Below are 17,525 nucleotides of genomic sequence, written 5' to 3'. Positions count from 1 at the left end.
AAGGAATAGTTGATATATAAGAAAACCAAGTAAACTTAAGTGAGTCTTGCATGTTTTTTTTAAAGAATAACCCATTCACAGAGGGAATTTTATTGTAGAGTTGCCTGTTTACACAACTGCAGTTGTGTATCTTCTCAATTCCCTGACTTTCAGAGATATTAGAAAATACCTTATTTTAAACATAGAGTAAAGGTAGGGTTTCGAAGGAAAGAACATTCCATTATTCCTTTCCCTTTCCTAAATATTTTCTCCTAATGCAAAATTCACCAGTTAGAGATTCCTTAAATTTGCAAACTCCTCTTTTTGATTACACGTAATGGAAGTAATAAGTAGCTTGTAATATGAACTCTTCAGAAACATGAAATTTTGATAGGAGTTGGAAGAAAAGGGAGAGGCCCAAGTACTGTGTTCTGCCTTATGGTATGTGTGCAGGGTGGGCAGAGGGGCATATTTCAGGGAAAGAGGGCACAGAGGTCCAGGACTGTAGGAAGCTCAAAACTGTACTTGGTGGTGGGGGCCTTTCACTCTCACCTGTTTCCAAAGAGTAGTTTGTGTGTTTACCCATATTTCACCCTTGTGTACGTGTCAGGAGGATGGTCGGGGGCATTCTGTCTTTAAACTACTAGGGAAGCTTTGGGAAGTAGCTGATATATTTTTATCCACTGCAGAGCTGTACGACTTATCAATATTTCAAGAGTTTTCTCTTTTTAAAATTAAACACCCAGTGAAGAAAATGCTACATTCTTAGAGAATTTATTAATCACAAAAGTGCTATCTATGACCAATCCTAGCCACACAAGTTGGTTCCACAAAAATATGTTAAATAATATGAACCATACTAAGAGAACAGGAAGAAATTCTTCCCCCCCTGAAGACTCAAGACAACATTTCTATTTTCTGGACCATCATCAAAGAAAGAAAGAAACAGCCCATCATCAAATAAATGAATGAATACATATATACATAAATAAACTGAACTTTTGTGATGGAATTTACCAAGAGTAAGTGTAACAAGTAAGTCTTTAACAGTAGCCTGACCACTACTGAAAATGACAGTGACAAAAATAACTGCAGAAACCACAATTTATTAAATGTTTACTTGAATCAAGCACATCGCTAAATGCTTGTTATATATTATCTTTTTTATTTAATTGTCCTGTCAACCCAATGAAGGAAGATCTGTTATTTTTATTTTAAAGATGAGAAATGAGAAGCTTAAAAAGACTGTCTCTTGTTCAAGGATTTGCAGAAAGTGGCAGGAATGGGATTTGAATTCAAGTGTGTCTGAGTCCAAACACCATGTCTGACATTATATGAAGTGCCTAAACATGAGATCCCTTCTTCAGTAATATAAGTACCTATTTCTACTGTAAAGTAATGTAAAATACAAGCTAGGATTGCTGAGCACACAGTCTGTACACACAGTTAAGTAACTAGGATTGTTGTAATATTTACTAATACATACACTTGCTAATAAAACCTGGAGTGGAAATAAGGGATCAAGATGTTGAAAGACATACAGATATGTATGCACAAAATTGAGAAATATTTATCAAAAACCTACTATGTTTTAGACACAAGTTCAAGAATATTTTGCAATTTCCAAAGATCATTTACTGAAATGGCCTTGCAGAAAACTATAGCACAGACAGATCACCCTGACAAATGCCAACCCAAAGAGGGTAGCTATTTTAACCAGAGATATGAAGACTAAATCAGAACCCAAACCACAAATTTGAAAGCCCCATCTTTAAGTGAGCTAACGACAGAAAGTATACATGATCATTTTGTCTACCTCATGCATAATCAGCAGGCATCTTCAACTATAAGGGAACAGTGCTACTTACGTGAAATGAGCAAAATTAAAGTGGGCCTAAGCATCACATAGGTACTTGTCCCGGGGTCTTATATTGAGGAATAAAAAACACAAGCTATATTATTAAGCTGCATCTTAGTTTTACCATAAAATAGAAAGTACTTCAACATTTGCAAGAATAAAAAAAAGTCACAATATCCTCCTTAAAGACAAAGGTCACATGGACAGTGGAACTAGATAAAGAATTAAGGCCCACGCAGCCCTTCTTCCTCTTTCTACCTCCCAGAAGTACCGTTTAAAGATTAAGGTACAGTCTGCTTTGCAAGCTTTCAAACGGAGAGTAGGGTTTTAAAATAACAGCTCATATTATTAATACAATTTTAAAGGAAGTTTTGTGTGTGTGTGTGTTTATTAAACTATACCATGCCTTTGTAGTTGAAAATTGTGATGTTGAAAATTCTTGCTGAGATACCTAGAAATTCTTAACACAAACAACCTTAGTGTTGGGCTGCATATGTAAATTGAAGAGGAACAGATTCTCTTTTGTGGTCTCTAAAAAGGGCTGACATATATATATAGACTGCCTCTGAAGGTGGAGTACTCTTTTTACTATGGAAAAAATTCCATTTTATTTGATACATATATTTCATTTCAATTCCACATAGAAATGCCCTAATTTTCTGCCCCAAAAGAAAATATCAGCCTTGAAGTTTACAGGACATCAGTGGGGATCTTAATCTTTCGTGGAAGGAAATAACCTATGACATGCTATTTCATATCTTTTTACAGTTCTAAAAAAAGGACTTATAGGTTTTCCCAAATATAATAACCTTAACAACAAAATCTCAACAGTGTAATAGGACAACTATTGTTATATGAAAAAAGCATACTTAAAAATCTCCTGACTAGTATCTATCTATTTTTCACTACAGTTAAATCAACCTCTCTCGCACCATGAGGAACAATCTATTTTTTTATTCTTCCAATTCCAAAGGGAATGTTTATTAACATGAGAAACAATCTAAAACAAAATAAAACAAAAACTGTGATCCAGCCATCCTGTAATTATTACTCTGATGACAGTTACTGAGGACTTAAAGTATGCTAAGAGGATATGAGAAAGGAAAACAAAAGGTGTAGAACACATTCTTGTTCTCAAGCAGGTCCTCATCTTCCCAACAACCTTATTGCTTAGTCATTAGCATGCATTGTAGGCTCTTAAAATATCTTATCAATACAATAAAGACAAGTTGACAGAAAACTGCAGATTAAACTGTCCATCCCCAATTAGCTGAATACCTAGAGAAGGGCCCCTCAGGCGGCTGAGGGGCTTGAGCACACCTGGCTGTCACAGTCTGGCCCCAGGGTATCATCAGGCTCCCCTGACAGTCTACAAGTTCCCCTTCCGGGAAAACCAAAGGGCATAGCAGAATCAGTCATCAGATCAGGCTGGGGTCAAATACCAGGAATCATGGCGTTTGTCAGGGGAGAATCATTAGAAGTAAAAAAGGCCAGAATAGGTCAAGAAGGGACAATAGCCAAGGCCAGCAAGACCAGAGGTGCTGCTGAGGAAGTCGAAACACAGGAGTAGTCTGGGTGGTACTGGCATGTCTTGAGACACAGTTTAGGAAGAGCAGAACTGTGAACCCAGGAGCCACAGCTCAGAGTCAGCATGGAGACAGATAAAAGCAGGATAAATCCAGTTCAAGTAAGGAGACTCAGACAAGAAACCTTGTCCAAAAGCCCAGCAACATCACCTCCTCCTTTCCCCTTTCTTGCTCCCAATCTCTAGTATGACTCAGGAAAACCTCAGGAAATCCCTCTGCTCTCATTTGGAGAGAATGCCAAGAATCTTGGGAGTTTCTTGTCCCTGTAAACTCTTTGTACTTTAAGCTTCAAGAAAGCTCAGAATCTTAATTCCCTGATTAGTTCCTTCCACGTTGCAGCATGGAGTATTAGAGTATAACGACTCCTTCCTTCTGCCAGTCTCCAGAGAACACACACACACACACACTCACACACAGAGTCATACACACACTTACATGTATTTTATACAGATACACATATGGCATGCATTTTTATAAATATGTCTTAGCTCCAAGAAGCTAGCCAGTAGATTAAGTGAGCATGACAGTCATGGAACTTGTCAGTATACCATGTGATCCTTAATAATGTAAGAACAGTGGGAAGAACAAGAGGAAAGTGTTTCTTCTGTCTTAGGAAATCATGAAGGGCTTCACAAATAAGAGTAACTGCGGAGGAATTAACAAAGCAGAATAAAAAGGGAGAGGCTAATGGGAAGGACCAGGAAAAACAAAGGAAATGGCATGAGCAAAGGTGCAAAGGCCATGTCATAACACGGTGAATCTGGGCCCAGTGAGAAATTCAGCATGGCCAAAGCAGAGTATAAGAACGGGAAGGTTGGAGAGGACACAAAAAGGCCAAAGCTAAAGTCATATTGTAAAGAACCTCACAAACTTCTGAAGAAATGTGGGCTTTAATTTGAGGACAATGGGGAATCACCAAAAGTTATTAAACAAGGGAGTGAGATGATCAAATTTATATTCTAGAATCTTGGCAACAATAAGGCAGATGCTTTAGGGTTGAGAGTGGAAAAGAAGAGGAAGCAGTCAGAAGGTTGTTTAAAATAGACTAAGCAAGAAATCATGTGGATCTAAACTAGTGGGAATGAGAAGATGGATTACAGAGACATTTAAGAGGTAGGACAGATAGAATATACTGAACAATTAGGTGTGGGATGAGGAGAAGGGGTGGAGAAACAGAAGACCGAGGTTTTTATCTGAGGCAACCAGATGAGTAGTAAAGCCATTAAGGAGGATAGGAACAAAGCAAGAGGATAAACAATCTTTTGAGTAGAATGGATAACGGATACAATTATTTAGACACACACCTCTATCAGTTCTTTGTGCTACACATTGTTCCAAGGACATGAAATTATTTCTGTTAATCCTCGCAGTAACACATCATCCACACTGTATATAAAGAAAATGATGGCTCCAAGGGATTAAGTAATTTATTGAGTGTTATTTATCTATTCATTGAATTATTCAACAAATATTTATCAGATGCCTTTCAGGTGCTGGGGTTTTGCAAGTAAAGGAAACAGGCAGTAAGATTCTTACCCTTGCAGAGCTTAAGAGTTTAGAATGGAGGGGACAGACAACAAAGAGATCAAGCTATTAAGTAAACAAGATAATTTCAGACCGATTAGGGCTAGGAAGACAATATACTATAACCTTGGTTCAGTACTAGCTGTGGGCTCTGTTATAAGCACATTTCAAGTTTTAATTTATTTAACCCCTACTACAACCTATTAGATAGGTACTACTTTTGGCCTCATTTCACAGAAGACAAGAACAGAGATACAAAAATGTTAACTGTCTTCCCCCAAATCACAGAGCTAGTAAGTAGACAAAACCAGAGTTCAGTCCTAGGGTGTCTGGCTCTGGAGCCTGCGCTCATAATCACACTATACTGCTTCATCATGCCATGATTTTATTTATTACTGTGGTATCACAGTAAGACAGAGTAAGGACTTAGAAAGTACTGAAGCAGAGGGCTGCTTTAGAATGAATGATCAGGAAAGGCCTCTCTGAATCTGATGACAGAAGGAGTCAACCACATTAAGATCTAGAAGCAGAACATTCTAAGCAGAGAGAAAAAGTCCAGCATGTTTTAGAAACAGAAGAAGGCCAGTATGGCTGGAGCAGGATGAGTTGGGAGAATAATATGAAGTGGAACAGGCAAACATAGACTAGTTTGTGAAGAATCTGGATTTTATTTTAGGAAAAAACCGGACAGTTTTAACTAGGAGACTTTTATATAATTTGATTTATATTTTATAAAAAGACCATTTCAAGTATGGTGAAAATGAATTCTGTAGGGGAAGGAGGGGCAGAGGGGAAGCAGGGACATTTGAATCCAGGTAGTCTGTCTCCAGTGCTAAGCATTTATTTAAACACCATGCTATATGGTGAATTTAAGGTATAGGATCTTGGGTGAAGGTGTAAAACAGACAGAAATATGAATCTACAACTGAAGAAAAAATGTAAAACCAAACAAAGATTTATTAGATTTTATTTTATTTCTGACATACAGGTAGATGATTATTAAAGCTATGGGAGTAAATGCGATGGCTCATCAAGGAACACAAATACAGCAAAAAGGGAAGAAAGCCCAGGTCATAATCTATGAAATCTATGCTTTCCTCTTCGGAGTACTTTTTTTCTTATACTAATAACAGGAGATACTGTTTACTATCCAGAGAGTATCTGGAGCCTTTATCTTCCCCCAGAAGGAGCAGGGGCATGGGGGAAGATTGGTCCATAATGACAAGCCTTGGGTTGCTGTGCAGTAAAAGAGCTGCATGCAGGGAGACATTATCAAATCCATAGATCTCACTAAAGACACAATGACAAGAACACATAACATTCCTGAATACATATTTATAGAAAGGAAAGCCATTAATCCAACTATAACCAAGTTTGATATTAATGACCTATAGAGTTTTATACATGGAGTTTAACACCCTATGCTGTTAAGGTAAGTTAGTAGCCGAGGGCAAGAACTGTCGCTCCACTAAAGCCTCATAATAGTCGGCACAAACCGCAGAAACCCTGCCTAGTGTGCCTAGAGCAAAAAAAAATGGCACAACCGAACAGAAAGATCTGAGACAGGGCATGAAACCTTCAAATGCTTTACAAGTCAATTCTTCGTATCTCTTCAAGCTAAAAAAAAAATACTAAGGAACTCCTAACTCTATCAAGGACAAGTATACCTACCTTTCTGGGCACAGTTTAGGAACAGTAATTGAAGCCAAGGGTATTTAGGAATACTAACACCCCTTAGCTTCTTCTCATTTTTGTTGCTTTTTACCATGTGGAGGTGTGACACTCTTGGCTTCCGCACTGAACAGTAGACTGAGAACAGGCCTTTCTGTTTAAAGCACAGAGTGATGGATACAGTAGAGTCATGCTAACCAGCTATTTAAGTGGGGTGATGATAGTCACGATGGAGAGAGATGCAAATCACATAGAGGAGTTCTGCTCCGATCAGTCTGAGAAGGAAGCCACCATGTTTCTCAAGCATAACTGTAGCTACTACTAGAGACCAGGGCCTGGAACTAAAGGGACTACTTAGCATTTCTAACAGCTCAAGCTGCTTCTCTCTAGCTCAGAATGCTTTCCTCCTCATGGAAATCTCCATCTTTCAAAGCCAGGCTCAAGTCCGGCCTCTTTGATAAAGACTTTCACCATTGCAACATACTGGTCATTCTCTAAATTCCTACTGTGGTCTCTACTATTTGACTAAATCTGTTCAGTATTTAATTGTTTCATGTATTTTTGCCTCTTGACTTCATTAGATTATGAGCTTCCTAGAGGCAGGGGCCATGTTTCATGGGTTTTATTTTTTTATTATACATCCCCTTTCTTCTATTAAAATACTCTATAGTCTATATTTTAGTATTCATTTCTAAAAGAAAATATGGACATTTTCTTAGGTAACCACAGTTACCTAAACAAAATTAACAGTAATCTCTTGGTATCACCTAATATCTAGCTCATATTCAAATTTACCCAATTGCCTCAAAAATGTCTTTTGACATGCTTTGTTATGAATCAATGTCCAAACAAGATCCATATACTGCATCTGATTATTTTGACTCTTAATTCTCTTTTATTGTAAAGCATACCCCCCTTCCCATTTTGTCAGTGATTTTTTTTATTCATTTTTTTAAATTTAAAAACAATTAATTTAAAATCAACTAATACAGTATATTATTAGTTTCAGAGGTAGAGTCTGTGACTCATCAGCTGCATATAACACCACCTAGCCATTTTTCCTATTAAGTGTACCACATTTAGGATTTGTCTGTTTCCTCCTAGTCTTAAGAACTACGTTTATTGGGGCGCCTGGGTGGCTCAGTGGGTTGAGCGTCTGCCTTCAGCTCGCGTCATGACCCCAGGGTCCTGGGATCAAGTCCTGCCTCGGGCTCTGCTCAGTGGGGAGCCTGCTTCTCCCTCTCCCTCTGCTGCTCCCTCTGTTTGTGCTCTCTCTCTCTGTCAAATAAATAAATAAATAAAATCTTTAAAAAAAAAGAGCTAACTTTATCATCCATTTACTCAACAAATACATATTAGGAGCAGAATATGAACCAGAACTCTATAAAATGCAGTGGCTACAATAGTGAATACAACTATAGTCCTGGCTTAGTCAGAAGAAAGCCGTGAAACAGCTGTACAAAGTATTAACTACTAGCAATTATGATATGTGCTATGAAGGGAAAGTACAAAGTAGTAAGAGAAATTATAGCAAAGGGACCTAACCTACTTTAGGGGTCAGGAAGAGTATTTATTTTATATAGTTCAATGCACCTTGTACAGTGTTAAGTAAATAAACATTCAGTACTCCCTGGCTGGCTGGGAGAGTAAGTTTTCTTCAAATTATCAGCCTTATAAACTAAAGGACACACCACCACCTCTGGAGTTATGAACATTAGATCTGATTCTCTTACAACTCCATGTTAAAGAAAACTGAAAGGGCAAACAAATGGTTTTCCCTAGTGAAATAAACTATTTTAGAAGAGAAGAAAAATTCAGGAAGTGGCTATATAAAATCAAAGAAAAAGACCCCATTTTCTGGACCACCAGTTTAGATATTAGGACAATGGATTTTTGACAAGGAACAGAATAGATATTATTGAAGCCTAGAAAAATATGCTTAGCAGAATATCTGACATACTGCTCAAAAAGGCTTTTAGGTTAAAGTTGAGGAAGGAATATTATCCAGGCACGCTTTAAGACTGGATATAATGGATGGAAACAGACAGAAAAACAGTAACAGAGAAGATAAATAATAACCCAGATTTTCATTTTAAAAGCTTATAGCACTATTTTTAAAGTATTATAAAATACATTACTTTTATACAGAACTCTCTACTTGAGACCAATGTAAATGTTTAAGTCACCCTTGTCCACATCATATGTTAGTCTCGTTGAGGGTAATAGCATGATCTGAGTGTCTTCAAAAGAAATACCTTCTGCTATGGATTGAACTGTATTCTCCACCCACAGCCAAATTCATGTGCTGAAGCCCTAACCCTCAGTCTGACTATACAAAGAGAGTCTTTAGGAGGTAATTAAGGTTAAATGAGCTCATAAGGATGAGGCCTTAGTCTGACAGAACTGGTGTCCTTATAAGAAGAAGAATAGAGGGGACACCTGATAAATTAACTTAATCTCTTTAACTTAATAAGCATCCAACTCTTGATTTCGGCTCGGGTCATGATCTCAGGGTTGTGAGATCGAGCCCTGTGCTGGGTGTGGGCGTGCAGCCTGCTTAAGATTTTTCTCTCTCCCTCTGCCCTTCCCCCACCCCCGCCTTTCTCCCTCTCCAAAAAAAAAAAAAAAAAAAGAGGAAGAGAGACCAAAACTCCCTTTCAGACATGTGAAGACACAGTGAGAAGGTGGCTGTCTGCAAGTCAAGAAGAGAGCCCTTGCCAGAAACTAAAACTGCTGAACCTTGATCTGGGATGTCTAACCTCCAGAACCGTGAGAAAATAAATATTCAATGTTTAAGCCACTCCGTCTAAAGTATTTTGCTGTGATAGCCCAAGCTGACAATGACACTTTTCTAAATTTTTTCCTCTCTAGTATCTAAATCTTAAAGCTCTCTCCTCTGCATGATTTGTAGAATATGTCTGCGCAATTTGAAGGATACATTGGAAACTAAAGCTATGTGCATAAAAAGGATACCTTGACACCTAACCAAGTAGACAAAAGAAAAATAATTGGTTAAGGAACTTCCTAATCAAGGGAACAAAATGGAACAGATGGTTTTATTTGCTTGCATTTACTTTTACACTCTTGAAATTTCATATTTTTTCAAAACAAATAGAAGCTCTCTTCAGGTGAACCAGATCTGGGTATTTTCAGCTGTGGTCAGCTTCTCTCTGAATCCCACTAGGGTTTGGTGATGCAGAGTAAACAAAGCTATAAATCAACTGCAATGCATTTAATACCTCAATGCATTGCAAATTGATCTGGAATAGGGGTCAGTTCAAATCGTTTTTTTAAGTGAAACTGTTCCCTTCCCCTGAAGGGAAGGAATGGAAGTTAAAGATAGCAACTCCTAAAGTTATATGGGTTTCAGAAGTGTGGCTGTTTGTTAGGATAGTCAGAGGCCAGGTTTCTTCAGGTGAGATTCTTCCGTTACTTATCAGGTTGGAACCGTGGATATTTAAAAACACATCCTGGTGGCTGGCATTAAATCTGAAATCTGGTGGGCAACTTTTCAAGAAATAAAAGCTACAGACAAAATAGCTTTAGTTCATTCAGCACACTGTGGGAAATGCAACTAATGGACAAGCATTACTAAGACTGGCAAGGTGAGGTGCCAATAAATGAGAGGAGCAGAGATTCAAACCACCACATAACAGCAACATTTCCTAAGCTTATTTCACTAATTTGTCAAAGTAGAACATTATCTGAAGTGAAAGAAAAATGAGGTTGGAAAGCACAGGGGAAGGAACTATTTAAAGGTAAAAGCTATGCTTCTTTCTCTATTGGTTAGTTATCTCTGCTTTGAGTAATTATGGTTTACTTCTACCATTTCCTGATACCACACTTGGTTTTACTAAACGCAGTGTTTTCTCTTTTTCATATGATAAGCAGAGAGTTACTTCTGGTAGGACAAATTTCCAGCTGCTTATGTCTGCCTTGCCTTTTTCCAGTAGGAAGAAATGAAGTCTAGTCATTACAGAAGGAAAATGTGGAGTTCTGATATGCCACCCCTCACAGAGGGACGGAAGGCTATATTCTCTGCTTACCTTTTTTTTTCCCCTGAAGAAGAAAAACTTCAAGTGCTATCTCCCATCTTTTCTCCATCTTTAACTCTCAACTCTCAATTGTTTCTTATAATTTTAAACAAACTGTTAAACAGGGCAATACTTGTACTGTCTTACTTGGAATGGAATGAAAACTATCCCATCATAAAGGAAGAATAGATTCACTTAATTGTATAATTAAAATCAGTCTAAAATTCAACAAATAATGCCTTAAACTCTATTTCAGATATGCTTTTTAGTATAATGGTTAATGTAATAGTGTAATGGTTCTCTCTGTAATGTAATACAGCATGGACTCTGGGACTGGACTACGTGGGTTCAAATCCTATTTCCATTACTTACTAGCTGTACAGATTGGATAAATTAACTTAATCTCTCGGGGCGCCTGGGTGGCTCAGTTGGTTGAGCGACTGCCTTCGGCTCAGGTCATGATCCTGGAGTCCCTGGATCGAGTCCCACATCAGGCTCCCTGCTCGGCAGGGAGTCTGCTTCTCCCTCTGACCCTCCCCCCTCTCATGTGCTCTCTCTCTCTCATTCTCTCTGTCTCAAATAAATAAATAAAAAAAAATCTTTAAAAAAAATTAACTTAATCTCTCTATGCCTCTGTCTCTTCATCTGTAAATGGAGAACACTAATAGTACATCACAGGTTGTTGTACCTGGCAAAGAGAAAGCACTATACATATGTTAACTACTATCAAGATTCTTTCAGAGAATATCTAAAGGGCATTACATTAATCGCCCTACTCTCTGTTAGTACTATTAAACAGTTACATACAAAACCAAGTGAAACTTTTCCTGTCTTAGGTCACATAAAACAATCCTCCTGCTAATCAGATAAGGAAAAAGAATAAGAATGAAATCCTTTCTTCAAAATTAGCCTTAAATGACACAAAGATTTCACCAATAACATAAGTATACACTTGACTTTTACAGGCAAGACATTGTATTTAAATCTACATGTTTCAATGAAAAGAGTCAAATGAAAAACACATACAATAATAGCAGCTTATTCTAAAACATTGACATCATCTGAAACATTGCTTTATGAGCAAAATACATACTTCTGGGGTGATCTGTTATCAACTTCAGCCTTCAGTCGTAAATTCTCCCTCACCAGGCCACCATTTTCCAATTTCAATTTTTTATTTGCCTTTAAAAAAGAGTTGAAAATAATTAAGCATGAACTAAAACAAGTGCCTTATAAAAATTATGTCATGAGCCATCTGTATTTTTTAGAGTGATATCAGAAAATTGAATACTAGAACATGGTCCTCAGAAACTTAAAATCACCACTGGGAATGACTTGTAAAACTGTGAACACAACCAAGCATTTTTAATCCATAATCCCCAAGCACTTTGCAACTCTCCTATCCAGGGAAATAAACAGCTATGTTAGTTAGCTTAGCATCATTAAGGGACTATACTAATGGCAAATATTTTTTTTTTTCCTTTTTCACATAACTGAATATTCTAGGCATGGTAACATTATACTACATGCAATTATTTGCAAAACTAATGCTAAGAGTTAATTCTCATGAATTATGAGCTGTAAGACTGATTTTGGGTTGCTACTTAAAAATAGCTTTTTAGTGATAACAAATCTAATATAGTTAAACCACTTGCTTTCTTTCTTCACAAGGCTTTCCCAAATGCCTTGGCTCACAACTTCTGGGACTCTCAAAATTGGGTCAATATTTTCTAATAAAATTCTAAGAATTCTCTTTTGATTAAAAAAATCCCAAGTATGACTTTCTTTCTGAATTGTATGATACCTAAAAATTGTCTAACAAAACATTAATTGCTAGAAAATTTAGAAGTTGAATATTGATTCTGGATAAAAAGTAGTGTGCCTCAATTTTAGAGTGTTTTTAAAAGCTATTTAAATTCCTCAGTCATGGCATTTTTTAATTCCAAAGAATAACACTCCCTAGCCTAGAAACCAATCTCACTAACTTGGCAAGAGAAATGTCTTTCGTTTGACTAGAACATTGACATTTAAAACATTTTAAAGTGAATGGGTCACGAAAACTACTGTCAACAAAAAGGCTTAAACCAAAAGACTTAAAAACAATTTAAAAAATTTGACCAATGTTCTTGAATAATTTCCAGAACTTCTGACTATACTGCTCATCCACCCCCACACAAATACCCCAAGAGGATGACAAGAGAGGAAGGGCAAAAAACATTCTTCTGGGCACAAAGCCTAGCTAGCTCTTGTACTTACACTCATGGAGGTTCTTTTTGGGCTCTTGAGCAGCTACTTATCCTCATGGTTGCAAACCAACCAGTACTGTGGAGGGTTAATTCTTTAAGTGACTGATAAACACTATTACCCTCTGAAGATACAAGGAAAGTCATTTACTTCCTCATACACACAGACAATGAATTAAGCTCTCAAACACAGCACCATAAGACGAGGCACTTAGTGAATGCTTTTTGATGATGATGGCAAGCTTAAATTAGAAACTCATTTGACTTCTCTTCCCCATCCCTTCCATACTGTATCACTACATTTCAAGGTCTTTCACCAGTCCTGTGGCTCTCTAATATCCTCATTATGGGCTGGCTGGTTCCTCAACTATCAGAGGTATTTTCTTTTCTTTTTTTTTTTTTTTTAAACCATCAGAGGTATTTTCAGTTTAGGTGGGTCAAGATTACAAAGCGCAAAGTTCTACCCATTTGTTGCACCTAGGACTTCACATAACTATTTTGCATTTGTAATACTGATTGCGTAAATGATACTGATCTCATAATGGTTTCAACACTTACCTAGTCCTGGAAACATCAGAAAACAAGTCCATTTCACTCATGCTGTGTAGTCTGAATCTTTTGTACTCCTGTATTTGATTTATAGTATGTTATTTTGTACCTCACATTCAAATTTTGCTTCCGCGTTTTTTAATTCATTTGTGCCCCCCATTTATTGCCTAGTATTACCTAATACCACCACTAGGTATCCAAAATAGGCTTGTTAAATATCCCAAATAATTCTGAGGTCTCAGTGTAGCTTTGGGTATTGAATTTAATATGTGAGCTTTAAAAGAGCAAAGAAAAACTGTGTTTTATGTACTTTTCTTTCACATACACCCCCTACACCACTTTTACAAGCCCAGAATAATGTTTTCATACAGATCCTCATCTTCAAAGAAGCATTTATTGCCAAAAATTTAAATGAAGTTTAATAACTATAAAAGAGACCACATAGAACTTAATGATAGCCCAAGAAGACGAAGGGAAGTTAAAGCGGACACAGTAGATTAATAAATACTGTAACTTTCCAGCTGTCTTTCCTTTTTATATCCTCTTCTTGGACAAACCAACAGGCTAATGTTGGCCTTCAATACCCAAAGAAACTACATACTTCCCCTAAACTTGTAACAAACTCAGTGTAATTCTATCTATAGTTTCTTTGTTCTCTGAAAGCACTAAGTTCCCTTCTTTCATTATGGCCTTTCCTGAGCTCAAACAACATTTATTTTATAGGCAGATATGTGAAGATGGCTTAGTATTTACATTAAGTTGCACACTGCTATGCTATTCAGCTTCACTGAGGATCTGGGTGTCAGTATGTGGTGGTAGTTCTTTAAGGAGCTCATTAATGTTTTCAAGGAGGCAGGACTCAATCATTCAACACAGTAACAATATTTTAAGTGAATAGAGACAGGTTAAATGGGCGGCTGTGGACATGGATACCACAAAACCAACTCCATACAGCACAGCAGGACTCCGCTGTGGATAAACTTGAAATGAAAGCCAAAGGCTGGTCCTTCTGGCCAACAAAACTCTACAGCACTTGATTATAACAACCTCTCATACTGACGGCATGGATCTCATCTCTTTTTCTAGACTGAAAAAGCCTAGAGGTTGCCTTTTCCACCTATGCTTTATCTTGTTGGGTGAAAGGAAGAATAACTGAAAAAAATGAACCCACTTCATAAGCTACAATACTTTCTTACATGGAGTATTCCAAAGCAGCTACTCAAAGCTTCCTTGGAATTAGTCATTCAGTCTTTAACTAATTACAATCTTAAAAATCAGAGAATGGTAGTATTAGAAAAGATATGTTCCAAACCTTCCATTTTATAGGTAGAGAATTGAATACATTTGTTTTTATGCATATAGGGCAGTCACTGACATAAGCTTAAGAAAAAATTAAGGCAAACCACAAAGAGGGTAAATAGAAACACATCCTTTAAACTGATGTCACTCTTCTACAAGAAGATGCAAACTCATACAAAAGCACTACAGTCTCCAATTATGGTCACAAATGGAATGACCTGATATTTCTTGGCAGCTAATGACATTTAAGGAGAAAAAAGTTCTACTGCTTGTAAATGCTCATCCAGAGATTTTTGTCCTTCCCCCAAAATTTTCTAATGAGTGAAGATAATATGGCTATTTTACTTTTGAAGGTACTTAAAATACAGAATTTTAAAAACCACAGCAGAATTTTAAAAATAACCACAACTTACTTCCTTTAACTTATCCACATCATCTTTTACTTTTTCATAGATTTCATTAGCTGTTCTAAGTTTTTTCTTCCACTCTGCTACAGTTTCTGGGTCAATTTTACTTGGATTATCTGCAACTGGATGCTTGTCTTCATTTTGGTTGCCTTGCATCAAGGTTAAAGGATCCAGAATAGTCTTGATTTGTGACTCCAAGCTAAGATTTTTACTCTTAAGATCTTCTACTTCTTTCTGCAGACAATCTATTTCATCCTGAAAAAGAATTGCATGGCCATTAGATAGACACAGATACTAAACACATATATATGCTAAACTGAGGTCAATGTGTTTTTAAATTTTATACTCAAAATTCTGTAGGTACACAGATTCATTATGCATCAGAATAGCTTTGTAGGCAGAAAGTCACATACAGCTGAAATTCTCAAAATGTATTTGACTCTGGTAAAAGCTGGCATTTCCACTGCTTTCATTTTAATTCAGCGATAGTTTGTAGTTAAAAAAATAAAATGTTGGGGCGCCTGGGTGGCTCAGTTCGCTGAGCGTCCAACTCCTGATCTTAGCTCAGCTCTTCATCTCAAGGTCATGAGTTCAAGCCCTGCACTGGGTTCCACACTGGGCACGGAACCAACTTAAAAAATAAAATAAACAAAATTAAAATAAAAATGTCAGATCTTTGATTTTATTGAAGAAAGCCAGAAAACAAGACAAGTCACATGAATTCAACAAGGAAGTAGATTCCGCAGAAGAAAATTCTTAGGCATGTTTAATTGCTTTAGTAAGGGGAATTAAAAAGAAACAGTGTTGATCAAGGTCATAATAGTTTTGTTTGATGTTTACATTTTTGCTTCTGCATTTGAAGTAGAGTGTAACCCTATACCATGTCCTTCCACTTTCCTTCAGAATACGTGTGGTTAATTTTTAGTTTTACTTTAACTTTTCTATATTCTGGTTCTTCAATTACCACTGTGACTATTTCAAGTATTAGTTTTCCCCATCTGGAACTGCTGTCTTAAATCCAATTACTAAACATTTGGTCTAGAACTCTTTTTTGTGATACCATTTATTAATCTATAATAGATATTTCATCTTAAACTAAGATTGTTAGAAATTCTGTTGTTAGAAAATAAACTCCAAGTAGTTCAATATGCCAGTGAACTCTTAAAGGATTAATCTGATTAATACCTAAGTATGATAAACATTAAGTATGTAAGAATACATTTTAGAGTTAACAGACAGTACTATTTATTACTTTAAATTACAGTACATGTCAAGTTCAATTGCGTTTTAAAATAAGAAAGTAAGTTTTTTGTTGGAATTAATACATTAATAAACAAATATGAATTGGAAAACATATATGAACGAACATTTATGCAGTCATTTATTTATGCCCCACTTTATTTCAAAATATTTTTGAGGCAACTGAAGCAGTTTCCATATTATACTTTAACTTAAAAATATTTTGTGTTAAAATAAGAGATTAATAACATCCCCTCTTTAGTCAACATAAAATAACAACTGGGTTTAATGGTTACTATTCAAAACCATGCATACTCCAGGGGTGCCTGGGTGGCTCAGTCCCTTAAGCATCTGCCTTCAGCTTGGGTCATGACCCCAAGGTCCTAGGATTGAGCCCTGCATTGGGCTCCCTGATGAGCAGGGAGCCTGCTTCTCCCTCTCCCACTTCCCCTGCTTATGCGTACTCTCTCTCTCTCTGTCAAATAAATAAGTAAAACCTTAAAAAAAAAAACAAAAAACCCAAAACATACATATTCCATTAGCATGAAGCTAATTTGGAAAATTTCCATCACCATATTAAATCACCTTCCCAAGAAAGAAAACTACTGCATGATCTCACTTATATGAGGTATCTAAAAAAACTGGATATATATAAGCAGAGTTAAACAGTGGTTACCCAGGGTGGGGAGGTAGGGGAAATGTAGAGTTGGGAGAAAGGAGATGGGTCAATATGTACAATGTTGTAGTTATGTAGGATAAATAAGTCTAGAGCTCTCATGTACAGCATGATGACTATAGTTAATACTGTACTGAATACTGGAATTTGCTAGCAGAGTAGATTTCAGGTACTCTCACCACAAAAATAAAAGTACGTGAGGAGATGGCTATGTTAGTTAGCTAGCACAATCATTTGTTAGCACAATCATTCACTATGGATATGTATATCAAAACATCATGTTGTGGGCACATAAATATATACAATTTTTAAATTTTATTATTTGAGATAGAGACAGAGAAAGAGCTTGAGCACAAGCGGGGAGGAGGGGAGGAGGGGCAGAGGGAGAAGGACAAGCAGACTCCCCACTGAGCGGGGAGACCTACATGGGGCTCCATCCCAAGACCCTGAGCCTATGAAG

At 36.8% G+C, this 17,525-nt stretch overlaps 1 protein-coding gene across 1 annotated transcript in view; it reads right to left on the bottom strand.

Annotated features, from left to right (window-relative positions):
• Positions 1-17,525, bottom strand: part of OBI1 (ORC ubiquitin ligase 1) — a 39,418-nt gene that overhangs the window by 9,257 nt on the left and 12,636 nt on the right. Inside the window, exons 4-5 of the mRNA XM_021697893.1 lie at positions 15,157-15,405; positions 11,746-11,834 (exon numbers count right to left, since the gene is read on the bottom strand). Coding sequence (XP_021553568.1) covers positions 11,746-11,834; positions 15,157-15,405 — 338 coding nt within the window. The remainder of the gene's footprint in view (positions 1-11,745; positions 11,835-15,156; positions 15,406-17,525) is intronic.

Source organism: Neomonachus schauinslandi, chromosome 3 (assembly GCF_002201575.2).
Source record: "Neomonachus schauinslandi chromosome 3, ASM220157v2, whole genome shotgun sequence".
NCBI classification, from domain to species: domain Eukaryota; kingdom Metazoa; phylum Chordata; class Mammalia; order Carnivora; family Phocidae; genus Neomonachus; species Neomonachus schauinslandi.
Note: the sequence above shows the minus strand (reverse complement) of the source record. Positions and strands in the feature narration are given on the sequence as shown.